The following is a 22,095-nucleotide window of genomic DNA, read 5'->3' on the forward strand; positions in this document are numbered from 1 at the left end:
AATATTTTGTTGGTTCTCTCATTTTTGCATGTATTCAAGATTTTTGTAGGCATGACATCGCTTTTAGCGACTAGTGTAATTGTAGATCTGTATTTGTATTTATTTTTATTTTTATTTTCATTGATTGTTAGATGAAGAACAGCTTCTATGAACAATAGCAGTGAACCCGGTGTAGGGATCATATACTATAGACTGGAACACAGTTGATTCACGTAGCTCGAGTTGGTCATCTGAATCAGGTGTGTTAACTAAGCAAGACATGTAAAATATGTGCTCGAGCACTGAATTTGGGAACCGCTGGGTTACTTAATGTGTTATTAACCAGCGAGAAAACTTTAAAACTACTACAAAACTAGGAACGAAGACTGGGTTGTCGATATTTGTTGATTGATTGCTATCGGGTGTGAGGAGACTTTCAACCAGTATAACAAAAAAAAATTTGCACCTTTAATGACATTAATAGGTACTTAATTAGGGATGCTGTCCCTTTAAGACAGAAAGCATTCAACAGACACGTTTATTTCTCACCCACCTGTTTACGTTCACTTAATCCATAATGACTACATGATAGACATTTGGACTGCTGTGTGTATTTGAGTGCTTAGAACTGAGTGCACTGTATACACTGTAAAAAATGATTTTTTGAACTTGTAAATAAAGATAGCATCAGTTAAGTAAATTTTACAAACAAATACTATTTTGTCTTTTTACTTCAAAATATCATGTTTAATTCAATAAGCTACTTGAGGTTTCAATTTTATTTATTTTACTTAAGTACACAAGTAAATTCAAATGGAACTGACTAGGTAGAAATGAAAGTTAAAACTCAAGTATATTTTACTAGGAACCATTTGTTATGTTTACAAGGATTCTTTAAGTAAATATCAAAGTTATGATGCCATATTTCCCATCAAGCAATGGGGCATGAGTAATTAAAAATGTACACTGTTTTATGGTTGCTTTTGTTGTTAGTTGTTTATTTTAGTTGTTAGTTGTTGTTTGTTTTAGTAACATACCGTTTTGTGACACCTGGAGTTTATTTTCTATTCAAAATGACCCATTGATACTCAAACACTATTCACCGTCATTATGTGTGGTGTACCAAGTATTGAGGTCTCTGTGTTCAGGTGGCTGTTACTTTTATTGAGTGGGCATATCATCTTAAAATGATAACAGACTGTCTACATGCTTACTTGCATGTTTGCAAGTGAACCAAATGCTTTAATAGCACGGTGATTTACCAGTGTTACCTTGTTAAAGTAAATTGCATAAACTCACAGATTTTATTAAATTCAATGTTTAAGTTGTACTTAAAATATATGAGTGCAAAATTTGCAAAAGAAAAATACAGTTGTACGCTTTTTTTCAGTAATAAGCATTAGGCTACACAATGTAAAATTCAGAAACAAAGAGTCACCAAAATTAACTGGGAATTTCCAAGTAAACATAACTTAAAAATGTCTAATTAAACCTACTAATAATTATGTTTAGGCTTTTACTTAGCAAATGTTTGTAAATTTACTACAATTTTCTGAGTGAAAAAACTTAGCAAGCTTTTTTCAAGTAAATCCTACTCCACATTTTTTACAGTGTATAAGAACTGAAGAAGTGGAGCGTGCGAGAGAGAGAGCATTTCTATCAGTGCGATTCTGTCTGATTAACAACGAATTGTGACTCCTGGGGAAAAACAGGACATCTGGTCACATTATCCCTATCGCATCGGATGCTGAGGCCATAGTTTCAGATAGCCAGTTCGCATTTTGCTAGCCTATCCATCCACTGCTGCTGCCATACTGAGACTCAGGGTTGCCAGGTTTTCACAACAAAACCTGCCCAATTCCTACTCAAAATGGGCCGAGGGGGTCCTCCAATGAAACAAGTCTTTTGGTGGGGTTCCTCTAGTAAAATTCACTTTTTGGGGCTAAAATCACATTATTGAGGTCGCTTTAACCCACGGACATGGAAAACATCTTTCGGCAATTGTGTAATAGTTTTTATGATCAGTTAGGCCTATTAACTTTTACTCTTTGTTGCAGCAACATCTGCAAAAATGATAAATGCCATTTAATAAATGTAGGGTGAGCAGCTTGGTTTGTGAGTTAAAGTTAAAAGTCCCATGATGTGCATTATTTTCTTTTTTGTAATTTTTTTTTAATCTTTCCTGAGGTGTACTGTACTTATTTTTTCAGTATGATATTTACGTTTAAAATTTAGAAAAAAAGGCATTTTTATATCCTGATTCTAGCCCTATGGCTTGAATGCTCTGTTTGAAGGGGCATGTCTGTGAGACTCAGAGTAAACGCCAGCTGTAGTGATTGGCTGACATATTTGCATTCAAAATGTGTATTCCTGTAGCTCAATTGGTAGAGAATTGCAATATCAAGCGCAAGTTTGGGGGTTTGATTCTCCGGGAACACATGATAGGTAAAAATTGATTGCCTGAAAGCACTGTAAGTCGCTTTGGATAAAAGCGTCTGCTAAATGCATAAATTTAATTTAATTTATTACATGTGCAACCCCTTTCAAAGACTTTTACTACGGTTTTTGTTTTGTTTTTGTTTTTTACTATTACAGCTGTCGAGGTTAACGAATTGTGGAAGTGTTGATTATAGCATTATTTTTTAGATAATTTCCTATGAAATGAAAGGCTGCAGTGATCAGCACTGAGTAAACAGAGTCTGTTCATAGCGTGAATGCAGTGATCTTGTCATTGCAATGCATTTTCTCTCACAAAATCCTTTAGCACAACTAACAGCAAACATAATATTGACATGAATACAGTAAGAGCTTCGTTGTACAGTATAACATCATCATTCATTATAACTGCAGTTTGAGCAAGTGTGCTGATATACTTGATGTGTGATTGACAGCTCCGAACAATATAAAGGGAGCGTTCTTTGATCGCTCTCTGTAGGTAAATCACAATTTAAATAACAGATTTGTTTCATGCTATGCTACTAAAAGGAAACAACGTGAAGTTGATCGTTTAGTCACTGGCTTGATTCACGGATGCATAAACAGTAATAAAAGATGTGTGAACTTGAATGATTAGCTACACATCAGAAATCACTGATCACAGATCAGCCATTAATGAACACTGTTACTCACTGTTTGTGGCGGTGCTGTCGAATCCATATCATAAAATTCAGTTTGTAACGCCTGTGATAACATTGCGACTGTATTAAATGTTTTCTCCAAATTCTCTGGGCCGGCAAAGCAGATAAAGGGGAGATAACCTTTCCCCTTATGACGACATAAAGAGAAGATTCCAGATCGGCCATCTGAGCTCTTGTTTTCACAAAGGCAGAGCAGGACACCCAGGGCTTGGTTTACACCTATCGAAATTTCTAGCTACTGGAGGACCCTAGACAGGCTAGGGGAACTCGTGAACCGGAAGTTGCAAATGAGTTTTCTTCCGTTTCCAAGAGAAACGGAATACTAGATGAGGAAAAATAGTGGGCGTGGCTTTATTTTCTAACTAGCACCTGATTGGATCTAGAAAAGTAGGTGTTTCATTCAGAAATGGAGGCAGAACTTAATGCAGACAATCGGTTTTTGAAGCATTCGCGCGTGGAGTGCTTCAAGCACATCCGTGACCTCTCTGTTACCCCTCCTTCCTTGAAATGTAAAAATTCAAAACATCTGGACAGTAACAAGGGAATTCTTAGGGAATGGGAAGTGTTTTGTGAGTGCCACAACCAAAAATGCACCTCCTCGTTATCTTTCTTTTCACATGCTGTCAATGCTCGCAAACACGCGTGGGGGCGTGGTTACGGATGTTAAGCAGACACCCAAACCTTCAAACCTACGTCATCAGGGAAGGTCCTCCAATGCAGAGGGGAGGGGCATTGACAGATTTTGATTAAAGAAAATTCTTTTTGTGTGTGGATTGACTTGCATGGATGAATTATTCACCACAAAACGATCCATTTAGGCAAACAAAGTAAATATGGTAAATTTTGTTTTCAGTTGGACTTTTATGTTAAAAAACCCCATAAAGTGAAATTTTCATGTCATGGGACCTTTAAAACTGCTGTGGTCTGCTTTTTCTATATCTAAAGTGGCTTGGTTTTTTGGTGTACAAGTGTCTCCATTAGCGTGTCTATCATAAGATAAATCAGGTCAGTGGTTTGTGGCTGGAGTGTTTCTTCCTACTTGTATGAACAACATTTTCTGACTTCTGCTCCATACAATTTTTTTTTTTTTTTTTTTTACAACAATTATGAAATTATTCTTATCATGAGGGCCGTCCATATGAATTCTGGGCTCTGTGCTTTGGGGCCCAAATCAAAATCATGTGGGCCAAACAGATCTCTGGGCCCTATGCACTCTGTCACCACCCTTCCCCCCTGACTACTGCTTATCTTGATTCAGATGAAAATGTAAGATCCGTAAAAGCTTGTTGATTTTCATGTTGCTAAAAGAGACAGACGTGAGAACGGAAACTGAGGTTTGGGGAGGATTCAGCCAGATAACAATCACAGAGTGGATAGCGCAAAATCGCTTTATGGGGTATGACAGTTTGTTCCATCACAATATTGGAAATAATTCTGTTTTAAACCATGAAGACTGGTATTAAGCAACATGCTAACTTTGAGCAAGAGTTATGCAGGTCAACGTTTTAACGTCCATAGTGAAATTTTTTTTAAAGTGAGATTTATATTCATATAGACACATTATACAACTCAACCCAGCACAGGGAGGTTATCGCGGGGCCCACAAATATAAAACATGCCCCCCATGTGATTGTTCATTAGAGCGTTTTGACATACGCTCCGACACTTCCTGAAGTCTAGAGTTTGCAGCGCTCTTTGATAACAACACTTATTTGAGAGTGAAATGCATGGATTTTTATCCAAAATGACGTTCATCATATTCTTCATCTACATAACTTTTGTTTACTCAGGTGAGATTAATTTCATAACGTCATTTAAAGGTTTAATTCTCTGTTAGCTACGTGGCATTAACAAGGAAAGAGAGATTTCTCTGTCAGCAAAGTCTTTAGCTAATTCTGCGTGTTAAACCCTGTGTTGGTTTAGTTTTATTAATATGCTGGATAAATTTATATTTTTATATGTTTAGTTTTCATGTTGATCATGGTTTATTTTTAATGATTTTGTTTTGTGATTTGGTCATTAGTTGTTTTTATTTTATGTTTTTTTTTTTATATTGTTTTACAGTTTATATAAATATTGCTTTTAGTTTTTATGTCCAGTTCTTAATGTTAAGGTGAGGAAACTTTATTAATCCCTATAATGGGAAACTTATTTGCCAACATAAGACATTAAAAATGACACAATAAGCATGAAATAAATCCATCAACAATGTTTCACATTGGGTGGATGCCTTTCATAGTAAAAAATAAATAAATAATAATAATCATTTTAAAATTTTGTTTCCACAATAACCTCAAGAGATTTATGAATAAATCCAATAACTGAACCTGCCTTTCTTATAATTTTATTAATAATATTGTCATCATCTTCTCCCCAGCATAGCACTGCATAAAACAGAACACTGGCCAGAAGCTTTCTTTGTTTTCCAGGCAATATTTCCAGTTTAGATTCAATTTAATTTATATTTTATCCATCATTAAATTTGTTTTATTTTAGCTTTATTTTTAATTAACATAATTGTGATTGAGAGCTTTATGTCTTTATTTGTTCAGAGTTGCACACCTTCGTCACACTTTACACTGAAATAAATGGAATTGCAGGAATCCCAGAGTTTTCTGCAGTAACTACTCTGGATGGACGACAGATTGATTATTATGACAGTGAGATAAAGAAGCTGATTCCCAGACAGGACTGGATGAAGGAGTTTATGTCTGGAGACAGATTTAAAGAATACGCTGAGATTAGAGAACGAGTACAGCAGACCAACAAAATCAACATTACTGTTCTAATGCAGCAACTCAGTCAGTCACGTGGTGAGTTAAAATACTTTATACTACAGTTTCAAATGTCAAAGATATACATTAAACAGGAGCAGATCTTATGGCACCTTTTCTCTTCAGGTGTTCACACGTATCAGAGGTTTTATGGATGTGGTTTGGGTGACTCTGGAGCTTTAGAAGGGGTTGATCTGCACGGTTATGATGGAAATGATTTTATCTCACTAGATGTGAAGGAGCTCAGATACATCACAGCTGTACGAAAGGGAGTAATAACAACAGAGAAGTGGAATAATGACAGAGCACAGCTTGAATTACTGAATGAATACTACCGACATGAGTGTGTTAACTGGATAAAACATTTCTTGATGTTAAGAAAAGTGGATTTAGAGAGAAGAGGTAGCTTGTCTTTTTAACAATTTAATTTGTTCAACAAGTAGACAAACATTTTATTATAATTGAGTCATTTGTGCTTCTCTTTTTTGTCATGAATTGCTTCATTTAAACACAATTTAAAATGCATTTATTTAACTGATCTGAAGAAGTACTATTTTCTTCACATTTATCTCATTCTTTTTTAGCTCCTGTAGTGTCTCTGTTACAGAGGCATCCCTCATCTCCTGTAGTGTGTCATGCCACAGGTTTTTACCCATCAGGACTAACTATCAACTGGTTAAAAAATAGAGAGGAGCACCATGAGGATGTGGAGCTTGGACAGCTACTACCAAATGAAGATGGTACCTTCCAGAAGACTTCTACCCTCTATATTACACCAGAAGAGTGGGAGAAGAACCAGTTTGTTTGTGAGGTAAAGCACATGGGGAGGACCTACCGGAAGACTGCGGATGAGATCAAGAGTAACACCAGTAAGTTTTAATAGCCTAGGTGTTTTCGCACCTTTTTTTGAAAGCTTGTTTATTCATGTTATATCCAAGTAGCTGATAAGATGTTAGAGGTCAATTATTACAGCTAAAACTGAACTGAATAAAAATGCTTAATGATATAGATGATTTTGTAAGATTAAAGGAAGATCAATAAGTCAAAAAAGTCAATAAGATGGGAATAAGTGTTAAGAATTAACCAGTTATACACAAAGCCGCTATGTCAAGACTGTGACAGTATTTGCCCCATATTATCTATAGGGCACAACCATTCGTAGTGCTGTCCCAATACATGAATTCATGCAACAGACCGTTTCAAAAGGGAACACCCATGTGTTCACCAAGATACCAAAAGCCATGTGAACCACACACACACACACACACACACACACACACACACACACACACACACACACACACACACACATATATATATACATTATTACATTATGAACATTTTATTACAATACTAATGTAATATTTATTACATTCTGTGCAGTTTTTACAGTTCCTGCATGGGGAAATCAGTTTTGTTCAAAATCACTATAAAAAATGAATTTAATAATCCACACACCAGTTTGTTTCTGTTGTATTCATGTGATTGGTCTGAATATTATTAATTTCAAATGTAAATTTGATAAAACTAGCCTTTGTTCCTTGTTTTCCAGATGTGTTTGCTGATACAGACACAGTGAAGTCAGTGAAGGAGGGAGATTCTGTCACTCTACAGATTAATGTCACTGAAATACAAACAGATGATAAGATTGAGTGGAGATTCGGAACTAACAAGATTCTTATAGCTAACATTAATGGAAAGAGCAGTAAGATATTTAATGGTCCTGATGGGAGATTCAGAGACAGACTGAATCTGGATCATCAGACTGGATCTCTGACCATCATGAACATCAGAACCACAGACTCTGGACTTTATCAAGTTTACATCAGCAGCAGCAGAAGCAGATCAGTGGAGACACACAGATTCAATGTTACTGTCTACGGTGAGTCACAATTACTTCAAAATAATTATTGTTTATTAAGTATTTTTACACAATAATTATTTTAATGAATATTTATAAAAAAAAGCAAACCACACACACAATTACTGAAGCACTTACCTTTTACCTTCTTGTTTTTTTTTTCTATTTGATCATTTTTTATGACTTTTTCTTCTCTAACAGTATAATTATGTTAAATATGAATCTTAAATCTTGAGAAACACATTCAGATGTGGACTAACAGTTCCAGCATTAAACACCAACTCTGTCAGACATGTTCAGATAAAATAACTATGAGATATGTGTTGATTTATTTAGCCGCTACAACACCAGACCCACACCAGACTCCTTCACATCCTCCTTCATCTCCTCCATCACCTCCTCTATCTCAGTCTCCTTCAGGTTCTCCTTCACATCCTCCAGTCTCAGTATTTCTGATAGTGCTGATCTCTGTAGTTGCTGGATCTCTGGTGATTGTGGCTGTAATTGTGAAGATTTGTACCTGCTGGAAACACAGAGTCTCAGGTCGAGTGAATCTACAGCTCACACATCTGTAAAAACATTGAGTTTGATTTGTGAATCAACAATATTCTTCATATTTTGATGAACATGTCTGTCATTACAGTTCATGAAGACGAGACTCAAGCTGCTGTTAAACGCTACAAACACACTGAATTGATGAAGGTAAGAGTCTCGGTGTCGTTTCAGTGAAATTTACATTTATATATTATTATGTACTCATTACTCTTATTTGGCAGTGAGCCGTATATTATATTTTACACGTTTTATGCTTTCAACAGTAAATTATGTTGCTTGGTTTTATTTTTTATCTTTTATACAAAAATTTAATAATAAAAGTCATAAAACATAAAAGACACAGAAATTCTCTATTAGATAATTCAATTGAAGAAAAACTGATTCTATCCCATAATATTCACTGATTCTATCCCATAATACTCTAAATTTGCTGCTCTGGTCTAATGTCTTATTAATCCTCTTGATGAATCTGCAGGACGTTTTTATTATTTATGTAATATTAATAAAATATTAATTATATTTACTGTTACAGGAATCTGAAGTGACTGAAGTGATTTACACGTGTTTCGACACAGAACGATGATCAAACTCTCTGTGATTCTGTTCATAACTGCATCTGGCTTTAAATACTATTACTGTTTCAAATACAACTGAAGATATCAGTTTTGTCAGAATATTTTCAGGTGATGTTTGACAGGCTTGTGATCCTGAATGATAGATACTGCAGATTAACAAAGATTGCTTTGCTTACACTGGATATTTGTTTCTGTCTGTCTGCCTTTATCAATAAAGTTTTCTCACTCTGATGTTCAAGAGTCTCTCCATTTTTTACATGTTGAGTGTATCCTGGAGAAATACAAACACAAGTGACTGACACTGGCATTCACTGTTGCCAGATTGGACAGGTTTGAGTCTGATTATCTTTAATGTATTTGCTCTTATTTGATCCTTTTACCTGGAAAATGAATCTATTTATTTATATTATTTTGTCATCATTATTTTGCTTTAGAGAGGTAACAATTTTCCTTAGTAATCTTGATTGACATGGCAATATTTTATCACATTATTTTGACAGTGAAAGTTTTGGGTGATTTTGAGAATTTTTTAGGCTGTAAATCGTCCATCCAATCTGGCAACACTGCTGGGATTTTCCTGGAGCAGGTGTAAACAAGAATGTCTCATATTAAGTGATTGAAGTGTTTCGTTGTTGGATGTTATAATGAACATAGCAGTCATCATTTACTCACAACATCTGAGCCGCTGAAAACAGAGAGGATTACTTTTGTTTTTGAAGGAATTAATTACATTTAAATAAATTCTGGGCTTGTTTGAAAACTAATGGAAGAAGAATGCCTGTCTATTAGAGATTGATTAAATAAATATGAAGCTCAGACACCCAACAACATTAGTTTCAGTGTGAAATAAAGCATTAAGGTTAAAACATCTTTTTTATACACTAATGTGATGTCTGGTTTGTTTTTAATGACAACTTTCAGACACGTGATAGTTGACACTTTATAGCCTACACTGACTACAACATAATCAGTTGCTAATATTTTGTTGGTTCTCTCATTTTTGCATGTATTCAAGATTTTTGTAGGCATGACATCACTCTTAGCCAATAGAGTAGTTATAGATCTGTACCTATATTTTTTTTTTCTTTTCATTTATCCTTAGATGAAGAACAGCTTCTATGAACAATAGCAATGAACCCCTTGTAGGGATCATATCGATTGGAACACAGTTCCTTCACGTAGCTCGAGTTGGTCATCTGAATCTGGTGTGTTAACTAAGCGAGACATAAAATATGTGCGCAAGCACTGGAATTGGGAACCGCTGTGTTACATCATGTGTTATAAACCAGTGAGAAATCTTTAAAACTACTACAATACCAGGAACAGAGACTGGGTTGTTGATGTTTGTCTGCCATTCTATCTCTGTCTGCACAGCGTGCGTGAACGCGCTAATGGCGTATTCTGTCTGCGCGAGCAGGGTGTGCAGAGGTATGCAGATACATATTTACATTTACATTTACATTTATTCATTTAGCAGACGCTTTTATCCAAAGCGACTTACAGATGAAGACAGTGGAAGCAATCAAAAACAATAAAAAGAGCAATCATATATAAGTGCTATAACAAGTCTCAGTTAGGTTAACACAGTACACATAGCATGGGATTTTAACTAATATAATAAATAAAAAGAAAACAGATAGAATTAAAAATAAAAGAATAGAGCAAGCTAGTTAGAGGTCTTTACACATACACACACACATACATATACAATTGCATTATAAATGAAAAAAAAAATAGAATACAAAAAGATTAGAAAGGTAGTTAGATTTTTTAAAGAACAGAATTAGAATAGTGAGTGTTAAAGTTAGAGGGTCAAATAAAGATGGAAGAGATGTGTTTTAAGACGATTCTTGAAGATGGCTAAGGACTCAGCTGCTCGGATTGAGTTGGGGAGGTCATTCCACCAGAAGGGAACATTTAATTTAAAAGTCCGTAAAAGTGACTTTGTGCTTCTTTGGGATGGCACAATCAATCAGAATCAGAATCAGAATCAGAATCAGAAAGAGCTTTATTGCCAAGTATGTTTGCGCATACAAGGAATTTGTTTTAGTGACATAAGCTTCCAGTACACAGAGACATCAACACACACACAAAAAAATAAAAAAATAAAATAAAAGGCAAATAGATAAGTGTATAAACAATTGTGCTATAAATGATAATGGAATATGATTGAATAAGATGCAGGGATGTACTAGGATGGAGGGGTAACAAATAAATATAAGGATATTGCACTTTTGTTTGCATAAGCATAAGTGGGGAACATTTAACTGTTCATGAGGTAGATTGCCTGGGGGAAGAAACTGTTCTTGTGCCTTGCTGTTCTGGTATTTGCGGCTCTGAGGCGCCGGCCAGATGGCAAAAGTTCAAAAATGGGGTGACTTGGATGTGAGGGATCCAGAGTGATTTTATGAGCCCTTTTCCTCACTCTGGATGTATACAGTTCTTGAAGGGTGGGCAGGGGAGCACCAATAATCCTTTCAGCAGTCCGAACAGTTCTCTGTAGTCTTCTGATGTCTGATTTTGTTGCTGAACCAAACCAGACAGTTATAGAAGTACACAGTACAGACTCAATGGCGGCTGAGTAGAACTGTTTCAGCAGCTCCTGTGGCAAGTTAAACTTCCTCAGCTGGCGAAGGAAGTACAACCTTTGTTGGGCCTTTTTTACAATGGAGTCAATGTGATTGTCCCACTTCAGGTCTTGAGAGATGGTGGTTCCCAGGAATCTGAATGACTCCACTGCAGTCACAGGGCTGTTCATGATGGTGAGTGGGGAAAGTGCAGGTGGGTTTCTCCTAAAGTCCACGGTCATCTCCACTGTTTTGAGCTTGTTCAGCTCCAGGTTGTTAAGACTGCACCAGACAGCCAGCTGCTCAACCTCTTGTCTGTAAGCAGACTCATCACCGTCCTGGATGAGGCCGATGACTGTAGTGTCATCTGCAAACTTCAGGAGCTTGACAGAGGGGTCTTTAGAGGTGCAGTCATTGGTGTACAGGGAGAAGAGCAGAGGGGAGAGAACACATCCCTGAGGGGCACCAGTGTTGGTGGTGCAGCTGTTTGACATGAATTTCCCCAGTCTCACTAACTGTTGCCTATCTGTCAGAAAGCTGGTGATCCACTGACAGATAGAGCTAGGAACAGAGAGCTGGGTCAGTTTGGTCTGGAGTGTTGTTGGGATGATGGTGTTGAAAGCCGAACTAAAGTCCACAAACAGGATCCTCACATAAGTCCCTGTTTTGTCCAGATGTTGCAGGATGAAGTGCAATCCTATGTTGATTGCATCATCCACGGACCTGTTTGCTCTGTAAGCAAACTGCAGGGGGTCCAGTAAGGGTCCAGTGATGTCCTTCAGATAACCCAGAACCAGTTTTTCAAACGACTTCATGACGACAGATGTTAGAGTCACAGGCCTGTAGTCGTTAAGTCCTGTTATCTTGGGTTTCTTTGGAATGGGGATGATGGTGGAGCGTTTGAAGCAGGAAGGCACTTCACACAACTCCAGGGATCTGTTGAAGATCTGTGAAAAGATGGGGGCCAGCTGGTCAGCACAGATTTTCAGACAGGCTGGTGTAACGCCATCTGGGCCTGGTGCTTTTCTTCTTTTGTTCTTCTTGAAGACCTGGCGCACATCATCTTCACAGATTTGAAGAGCAGGAGGTGTGGAATGGGGGATTGCAGGAGGTGTTAATGGTTGTGTAGGGAGATGGTCAGAATGGGTGTTGGGGGTTTCAAATCTACAATAAAACTCATTCAGGTCATTAGCAAGCCGTTGATTAGCCTCAGTGCAAGGGGATGGTGTTTTGTAGTTTGTGATGGCCCTCAGTCCTCTCCAAACTGAAGTTGAGTCGTTGGAAGAAAACTGGTCTTCCAACTTTTTAGCGTAGGTCTTTTTAGCTGCTCTGATCTCTTTGTTCAGTGTGTTCCTGGCCTGATTGTACAAGACCCTGTCCCCATTTCTGTAGGCATCCTCTTTGGCCTGACGAAGATGTCTGAGTTTTACTGTAAACCATGGCTTATCATTGTTGAATGTTAAATAAGTCCTGGTAGGAATGCATACATCCTCACAGAAACTAATATAGGATGTTACGGTCTCTGTGAGTTCGTCCAGATCGGTGGTAGCAGCTTCAAAAACACTCCAATCAGTGATGTCAAAACAAGATTGTAAATCCTGCTCTGTTTCGCTGGTCCATCTCTTCACAGTTCTTACTACAGGTTTAGCAGATTTAAGTTTCTGCTTGTAGGATGGTATAAGATGAATCAGACAGTGATCAGAACGTCCCAAAGCTGCTCGTGGAACAGAGTGATATGCATCCTTTATTGTGGTGTAGCAGTGATCCAATATATTACTGTCTCTGGTGGGACATGTAACATGCTGTCTGTATTTTGGCAGTTCACGGGAGAGATTGGCTTTGTTAAAGTCCCCAAGAATGATTAAAACAGAGTCCGGGTGTTGTTGTTCTGTCTCTGTGATCTGATCAGCGAGTTTCTGTAAAGCTGAGCTCACATGCGCTTGAGGATGGATGTAAACACTAACCAGAATGAACGAGTGAAACTCCCACGGCGAATAGAACGGCTTGCAGTTGACAAACTGCATTTCTAGATCAGGACAGCACATCTTTTTTAACACAGTTACATCTCTACACCACCGCTCATTGATGTAAAAGCATGTCCCGCCGCCGCGCGATTTCTCCGTCGATTCTGATTCGCGATCCGCTCTGAACAGCTGAAAGCCCGGCAGATGGAGTGCGCTGTCCGGTATGGCGTCATTCAGCCAGGTTTCCGTGAAACACAGAGCAGCAGAGTGTGAGAAATCCTTATTTGTCCGAGAGAGCAGAAGGAGTTTGTCTGTTTCGTTGGGTAGAGAGCGGAGATTTGCCAGATGGATGCTAGGCAACGGCGTTCGAAATCCGCGCTTCCTGAGTCTGACGAGCGCTCCCGCTCGATTCCCCCGTCTGCGCGTCCTGAAGCGTTTGATCAGCGCCGCCGCTCCCCCGATAACAACGTTCAGTAAAAGTCTGAATAATTTAAATCCGGTAAAATATCTTGTGGCTTGTTCTGCCGAATGTTCAGCAGTTCATCCCTGGTGAAACTGATCGTATTTGTTAAACAAAAAACAGGAAAAACGAACAAAAACAGTACAAACACTGGAGAGCCAAGCACTGAAGCAGCCATGCGCGGCGCCATCGCCATCGAGTACACAAGCGACGTTCACTTGCAGAATGCAAGCTTCTAGAGGGCACATAAGTCTGAAGTAACAAATTTAGGTAAATGGGTGCAGAGCCAGTGGTAGTTTTGTAGGCAAACATCAATGCCTTGAATTTTATGCGAGCAGCTATTGGAAGCCAGTGCAAATTGATAAACAGAGGTGTGACGTGTATTCTTTTTGGCTCATTAAAAAATAATCTTGCTGCCCCGTTCTGAATTAATTGTAAAGGTTTGATAGAATTGGCTGGAAGACCTGCCCAGAGAGCATTGCAATAGTCCAGCCTGGACAGAATAAGAGCTTGAACAAGGAGTTGTGCAGCATGTTCCGAAAGAAAGGGCTTGATCTTTTTGATGTTTAAAGAAGCACATCTGCAGGATGGGACAGTTTTAGCAATGTGGTCAGAGAAAGTCAGCTGATCATCAATCATAACTCCAAGGCTTCTAGCTGTTTTTGAAGGAGTTATGGTTGATGTGCCTAACTTGATGGTGAAATTGTGATGGAACGATGGGTTTGCTGGAATCACAAGCAGTTCTGTCTTGGCAAGGTTGAGTTGAAGGTGATGGTCCATCATCCAGCAAGAAATGTCTGTTAGACAAGCTGAGATGCAAATAGCTACCGTCGGATCATCAGGATGGAATGAGAGGTAGAGTTGAGTGTCATCAGCATAGCAGTGGTATGAAAAGCCATGTTTCTGAATGACAGAACCTAATGATGCCATGTAGACAGAGAAGAGAAGTGGTCCAAGAACTGAGCCCTGAGGCACCCCAGTAGTTAGATGTTGAGATTTGGACACCTTACCTCTCCAAGATACTTTGAAGGACCTATCTGATAGGTAAGACTCAAACCATTGATGTGTGGTTCCTGAAATGCCATTTGCCAGTAAGATGTAACATATGTTGACAGACAGGAAGGAAAGCTATTTAAAACGCTTGAACCGTGTGTTTTGATTGGACGTACATTTATTGGCCTTCCACAGAATATATAAATACAGATAAATAAATTTAAAACACTTAATTTAATGACTGAAATCGGGATGTGAGGAGACTTTCAACCAGTATAACAAAAAAAAACTGTTTCTGAAGACAATTACCTATTGCACCTTTAATGGCACAGATAGGTATTTAATTAGGAATGCTGTCCCTTTAAGACAGAAGGCATTCAACAGACACAGGTTCATTTCTCAGCCACCTGTTTACGTTCACTTAATCCATAACGACTACATGATAGACATTTGGACTGCTGTGTGTGCATTTGAGTGCTGAGAGCTGATAGCGCACTGTAAAAAGCGTGCGAGAGAGAAAGCACTTCTATCAGAGTGATTCTGCCTATCTTCACAATTCATTGTTAATCGACAAAAAAAATGTGACTTCTGGGAGAAATGGGACTCCTGGACACATTATCCCTATCCCTTCGGATGCTGAGTCCATAGTATCAGATAGCCAGTTCGCATTTTGGTGGTCTATCCATTCACTGCTGCTGCCATACTGAGACTCAAGGTTGCCAGGTTTTCACAACAAAACCCACCCATTTGCTACTCAAAATGAGCCCAATCGCGTTTCGAGGGGTCCACTGATAAAAATTCCATTCTGGGGATTAAAATACAAGTTTTTACTGGTGGGGGGTCCCCAGTAAAATCAACTTTTTAGGGGCTAAATATCACATTATTGGGGCCGCTTTAACCCACGGATAAGAAAAACAACCCGTGGCAATTTTGTAATCGTTTTTATAACCAGTTTGGCCTATTAACTTTTACTGTTTGTTGTATTGTAGCCACACTAGCTAAAAATGATAAACATCATTAAATGAATGTAGTGTGAGCAGCTTAGTTTGTGAGTTAAAGTTGAACCTGCTGTGGTCTGATTTTTCTACATCTAATGTGGTTTGTTTTTTTTGGTGTACAAACAGCGTCTCCATCAGCGTGTCTAATATAAGATAAATTAGGTCAGTGGTTTGTGGCTGGAGAGTTTATTCCTACTTGTATGAACAACATTTTCTGACATCTGCTCCATACAAATCTTTTTTTTTCATTAACAGTTATGAAATCCAACATTATTCTTATCATCAGTGCCGTCCGTAGGAATTCTGGGCTCTGTGCTCTGCTTTGGGGCCCAAATCAAAATCACATTCAGTGGTTTGCGGGCCCCACAGATCTCTAGGCCCTATGCACTCTGTCACCCTTCCCCCTGACTACTGCTTATCATGCTTCAGATGAAAATGTAAGAACAGTAAAAGCTTGTTGATTTTCATGATGTTAAAAGAGACAGACGTGAGAACGGAAACTGAGGTTTGGGGAGGATTCAGCCAGATAACGATCACACGGGGAGGTTATGGTGGGGCCCACAAACACCCCCCCCCCCTCCCTCTTTCAGTCATGAAAGTTTTCAGTGACTTTTGAGCGAACAGATGAAGAGAATGTTTTTCAAAATAGGTTGGTGAGTTGGAAATGTGTTTTTAATGCTTTAGTCATTTCTGTTATGGTACCATGTAATACATTACTGGTTAAATTAGTAATAAAAAAAAGTTTATAAAAGCATCCTCCCTAAACATCTGTATTGAGATTGTTCATCATACGCTCTGACACTTCCTTGTGTAACTACTTTTTCTTTTTCGCATCTTGCTCAAGTCTAGAGTCTGCAGCGCTCTTTGATTACTACATTTATTTGAGAGTCAAATGCATGGATTTTTATACAAAATGAAGTTCATAATTTTTTTCATCAACGTACCTTTTGTTTACTCAGGTGAGATTCATTTCATAACGTCATTTAAAGGTTAAATTTTCTGTTATCTACGTGGCATTAACAAGAAACGAAAGATTTCTTTGTCAGCAAAGTCTTTAGCTAATTTTGCGTGTTAAACCCTGTGTTGGTTCAGTTTTATTAATAAGCTTTTTTTTTTATATGTTTAATTTTCATGTAGATTTTTTTTTTTATTTTTAATAATTTAGTCTTTTTTTTTTTTTTACATTGTTTTACAGTTTATATAAATATTGCTTTAAATTTTTATTTCCAGTTCCTAAGGTTAAGGTTAGGAAACTTATTTGCCACCATAATACATTAAAAACGACACAATAAGCTTCACAATCAATCCATCAACAACTTATTTGCCATCATTATACATTGCAGCAGTAAGAACAAAAGACCTACTAAATTATTCTGTAGAACAGTGAAGCATTACTAATCTCCCACTATATGAACTCTTATCTGATAAAAATACCACTTAATGGATGTCCTTCATAGTAAAAAAAAAAAAAAAACATATTCTAGATTGTTTTCATGATAATTAAGAGAAATAAAACCAATAATTGAACCTGCCTTTCTGATCACTCATTAATATTATTGTTATCATCAGTGATACTGTCTCCCCAGCACAGCACGGCATAAAACAGAACGCTGGCCAGAAATCCCTGATACAAGAAATCAATTATTATTATTGTTATTTTAAATCTAGTCTCAATTTTAATGTCATGTTGAACTGTGTTTGAGAGCTTTATTTTTTGTTTGTTCAGTATCACACGATTTCATAACTACATACACTGGAATAAATGGACAGACTAATGCAGGAATCCCAGAGTTTTTTGCAGTAACTACTCTGGATGGACGACAGATTGATTATTATGACAGTGAGATAAAGAAGCTGATTCCCAGACAGGACTGGATAAAGGAGTTGGCATCTACAGACATGTGGAATGAAGACACTGAGATCAGAGAAAGAGTACAGCAGATTTACAAAAACAATATTCATCGTCTAATGGAGCGATTCAATCAGTCACATGGTGAGTTAAAATATGTTATACTACAGTTTCAAATGTCAAAGATATACATTAAAAAGGAGCAGTTCTTATGGCTTTTCTCTTCAGGTGTTCACATGTATCAGAGGATGTATGGATGTGAATGGGATGATCAGACTGAAGACTCACGTGGGTTTGATCAACGGTTATGATGGAGAGGATTACGTCACACTAGATGTGAAGGCGCTCAGATACATCACAGCTGTACAGCAGGGAGTAATAACAACGATCAAGTGGCATAATGACAGAGCACAGCTTGAATCAATGAAACAATACTACCAACATGAGTGTGTTTACTGGTTAAAACATTTCTTGATGTTAAGAAAAGTGGATTTAGAGAGAAGAGGTAGTTGAGTCATTTGTGCTTCTCTTTTTTGTCATGAATTGCTTCATTTAAACACAATTTAAAAATGCATTTATTTAACTGATCTGAAGAAGTAATATTTTATTCACATTTATTTCAATCTGTTTTAGCTCCTGTAGTGTCTCTGTTACAGATGGAACCCTCTTCTCCAGTGGTTCTGTGTCATGTCACAGGTTTTTACCCATCAGGACTAACTATCAACTGGTTAAAAAATGGACAGGATCATGATGAGGATGTGGAGCTTGGACAGCTACTACCAAATGAAGATGGGACCTTCCTGAAGACTTCTACCCTCTATATTCAACCAGAAGAGTGGGAGAAGAACCAGTTTGATTGTGTGGTAGAGCACATGGGGACGACCTACCGGAGGATTCTGACTGAGGATGAGATCAAGAGTAACACCAGTAAGTTTTAATAGCCTAGGTGTTTTCGCACCTTTTTTTGAAAGCTTGTTTATTTATATTAAATCCAAATAGCTGATAAGATGTTAGAGGTCAATTATTACAGCTAAAACTGAACTGAATAAAAATGCTTAATGATATAGATGATTTTGTAAGATTTAAGGAAGATGAACAAAAAAGTCAATAAGATGGGAATAAGTGTTAAGAATTAACCAGTTATACACAAAGCCGCTATGTCAAGACTGTGACAGTATTTGCCCCATATTATCTATAGGGCACAACCATTCGTAGTGCTGTCCCAATACATGAATTCATGCAACAGACCGTTTCAAAAGGGAACACCCATGTGTTCACCAAGATACCAAAAGCCATGTGAACCACACACACATACATATATATATATATATATATATATATATATATATATATATATATATATATATATATATATATATATATATATTTTTTTTTTTTTTTTTTTTGATAAAGGAAATAAACTTGTTAAATGTCAGCTGTCTTTAAACTGTTAGTGAGACCGTTTATCAAGTGACTGATCAAACAAGCAATGAAAACTTTGAGGCTGTGCATACAGATTTAATAATCTTGAAAATATATTTATAGTATCAATTAATGGAGTATATCTTATGGCAAAACGATTTCTTTGTTTCTTTCACAATTTTGTTATAACAAAGGCAAACATCACAAATGTGATTCACTCGTTTTTGAGTCAAATGGACCCTGCAACGGTTTTCATCATTGTCTTATCTGTACAGAAATGTGGTTTGATCTGTGGATATGATGTAGTTAATAAGTATCACATGAGCAAGACAGCAATAAGATCAACACACAGAAATGTAGTAAGGGCATCGTTAAAATAGTCCATGTGGCATCAGTGGTTCAACTGTAACATTATGAAGCTAAGAGAATATTTTTTGTGCAAAAAAAAAATAACTTTATTAAACAATTCTTCTACTCCGCATCACCACATGGTGTCATTTTGGAGAGTGTAAATAAGGCATTTAATGTCAGCTGCAGCATGAGCATTGTTTACCTGCAGGAAAGTCATGCACACATCTTGATAATCTCCAAAATGGTGCCACAGGGTTACGTGGACGAGAAGGATTGTTGAAAAAAGTTGTTAGTTTTCTTTTTGACAGAAATCCAGTGTCCTTAGGCAATTCAGCCAATCTTCTGCTATTAGTTTTCATACAGGCTCCGAATTAAACTATTCTTGATAATAGTGTTTATTGACTGAGCTGATCTCAGTTTGATGATTTTATTCTTCAGAAGCTGTCCACTGTTGCGGTTTTACTGAAGCTGTGATCCGATTGGTCCTCTCTGCTCTGGTGGGCGTGGCCACTGTCATTCTTCTGGTTTATGGCATCAGATCCAGCTAAACAAGATCAAACACATATTTCCAAATTAGGTACATGCCTGATGTCATTTATTAACAGTTTTTGTATACATGCATGTCATTTAAAAGGGCTAGTTCACACAAAAATGAAAAAAAAAAAACATGTTATACTCACCGTCAAAGTTTTCTAGGTGCATATGACTTTCTTCCGATCCGATCAGTGTTATATTAAAAATTGATCCATGCACTTCCAAGCTTTATAATGTCATGGGCAGATATTTTTTTTTTCTTAAACTTTCCAAAAAGTATTCAAATAAAGCCATAAATCCATCCATATTAAAAAGTGCCTCACATGGCTCCAGGGTGTGAATAAAGGCCTTGTGTAGTGAATTGATGCGTCTCTGAAGAAGAAAAAAAATAGTGCATGTGAGTCTTGCAAAAATAAATTTAAAAAAAGCTACATTTCCTTACTTTATCAAAGGAAAAAAAAACAAAAACCTCTTGGCTTATATCTAAATCCTCTGACATTTTTTCCTTACAAATCCTCGTTTAATGCTTCTAATTTGTGATTGTCATTTTGTTTTGATTTCTCTACATTGCGCTTCTGTATTTGTTACTAATCACCGGTGCTTACATTACGCATATGTCCTCAGAACAGTTTCCATCTATGACACTTAGCAGAAGGGAGAGAAAGATGTTTTGCATATGGATATTTTCTTTATTCACCCCCCGGAGCCATGTGAGCCATATTTTAATATTGATGAATGTGCTTTATTTGATTTATTTTGGACTGTTGAAAAAAAAAAAAACATCTGCCCATGTTATTATAAAGCTTGGAAGAGCAAGAAAAAGTTTAACATAACTGAATGGATTTATCTGAAAGAAGAAAGTCATATACACCTACAGTAGGATGCCTTGAGTGTGAGTACTTTTTGGACGAACTATCCCTTTAATTTACTGCTTTTATATGTTTGTCTTTTTCAGAAATTATTGAAATTTGAAGTGGAACACTGTTATTCACAGGTTCTTCATGTGTGTGTGTTTGTGTGTGTGTCTTGTGGTGTTTTTTATGTGTGTGTGTGTGTGTGTCATAATGACTTCTTGATTTAGCACTCTCTCTTTCAATATAAAAATCCAGTTTGAAAGGCTACATTGTTTATTTCCCTCAGATTCATAAACAGATTAATAAAGAGACACAGATCTCACTTTACTACTGCTGTCCATTTGTCATCTGTAATTGCTTGCCTTTATAAATAAAGTTTTCTCACTCTGAGCTTCAAGAGTCTCTGCATGTTTTATAACAGTTGTTATGTTGAGGACAATAACAGCACATTTTAATTTTGGGGTGAATTATAGAGATGTGATAGTGTGTTAAATAGATGCTAGGTTAGAGATGGGTTTTTAATCTCAATTTAAACTGACAGAGTGTGTCTAGAAATAATAAACTGTCCAGAATTGAGAGACCATAGTGATGTTTTTAAACTAGAGTAAAGAGCTATTTTGCTCAGATTCACCAGAATAACAAAGTCAATCAAAGGCCAGAGATCTCATTATGAATTTATCAACTCCAATATTTCTCATCAAAACCAAATTTTCAAGTCTTATTTTCATAGCAAGAGACAGAAGGGTGGAATACTTCTCCATTGGTGGTCTGTGCGATCAGATCTTGTTGATATCTATTCATGAAAGATCGTCCATAATGGTTGAAGTAAGTAGGATAATAATAATAAATAAAATAATTAAGTAAGTCTGTGTTGGCGCGGGTTTGAACACGTGCTAAAAGACAGCACCCCATGAAACGACAGTGATGAACCACCAAGCTACCGATCTACACTGGTTCAGCTCCAGATCTCTGGATTGAAGACAGGACTCTCGGCGTCACATTGTACAGCTGCTGAATCAAGGAAACGTGACTGTGTTAACTTGTGACCTGTGTTGACCTGTTACGAAAATAAACCATAGCAGAACCCTGACCACATTTTATGGTTTATGATGTTAAAGAACATTTCATGATGTCTCAGACGACTGTGAATTTGTAGTTACTGTGGTTTAATTATAAACGCTATCGCTAACTTATATTTGCCATAGTAAAACCGTGGTATATT

The 22,095-nt window shown here is 37.1% G+C and overlaps 1 protein-coding gene and 1 pseudogene across 1 annotated transcript; both read left to right on the forward strand.

Moving 5' to 3' along the window:
- Positions 1-4,860: 4,860 nt before the first annotated feature.
- Positions 4,861-9,111, forward strand: LOC113040746 (major histocompatibility complex class I-related gene protein-like). Its single transcript, XM_026199003.1, has 7 exons — positions 4,861-4,906; positions 5,669-5,929; positions 6,017-6,295; positions 6,475-6,759; positions 8,193-8,294; positions 8,395-8,453; positions 8,839-9,111. The coding sequence occupies exons 1-7, from the start codon at positions 4,861-4,863 to the stop codon at positions 8,887-8,889; spliced, it is 1,083 nt and encodes a 360-aa protein (XP_026054788.1). The 3' UTR covers positions 8,890-9,111.
- Positions 9,112-16,776: 7,665 nt separating this feature from the next.
- LOC113039392 (major histocompatibility complex class I-related gene protein-like) lies at positions 16,777-21,263 on the forward strand (annotated as a pseudogene).
- The last annotated feature ends 832 nt before the right edge of the window (positions 21,264-22,095 follow it).

Source organism: Carassius auratus, chromosome 22 (assembly GCF_003368295.1).
Source record: "Carassius auratus strain Wakin chromosome 22, ASM336829v1, whole genome shotgun sequence".
Taxonomy (NCBI): Eukaryota; Metazoa; Chordata; class Actinopteri; order Cypriniformes; family Cyprinidae; genus Carassius; species Carassius auratus.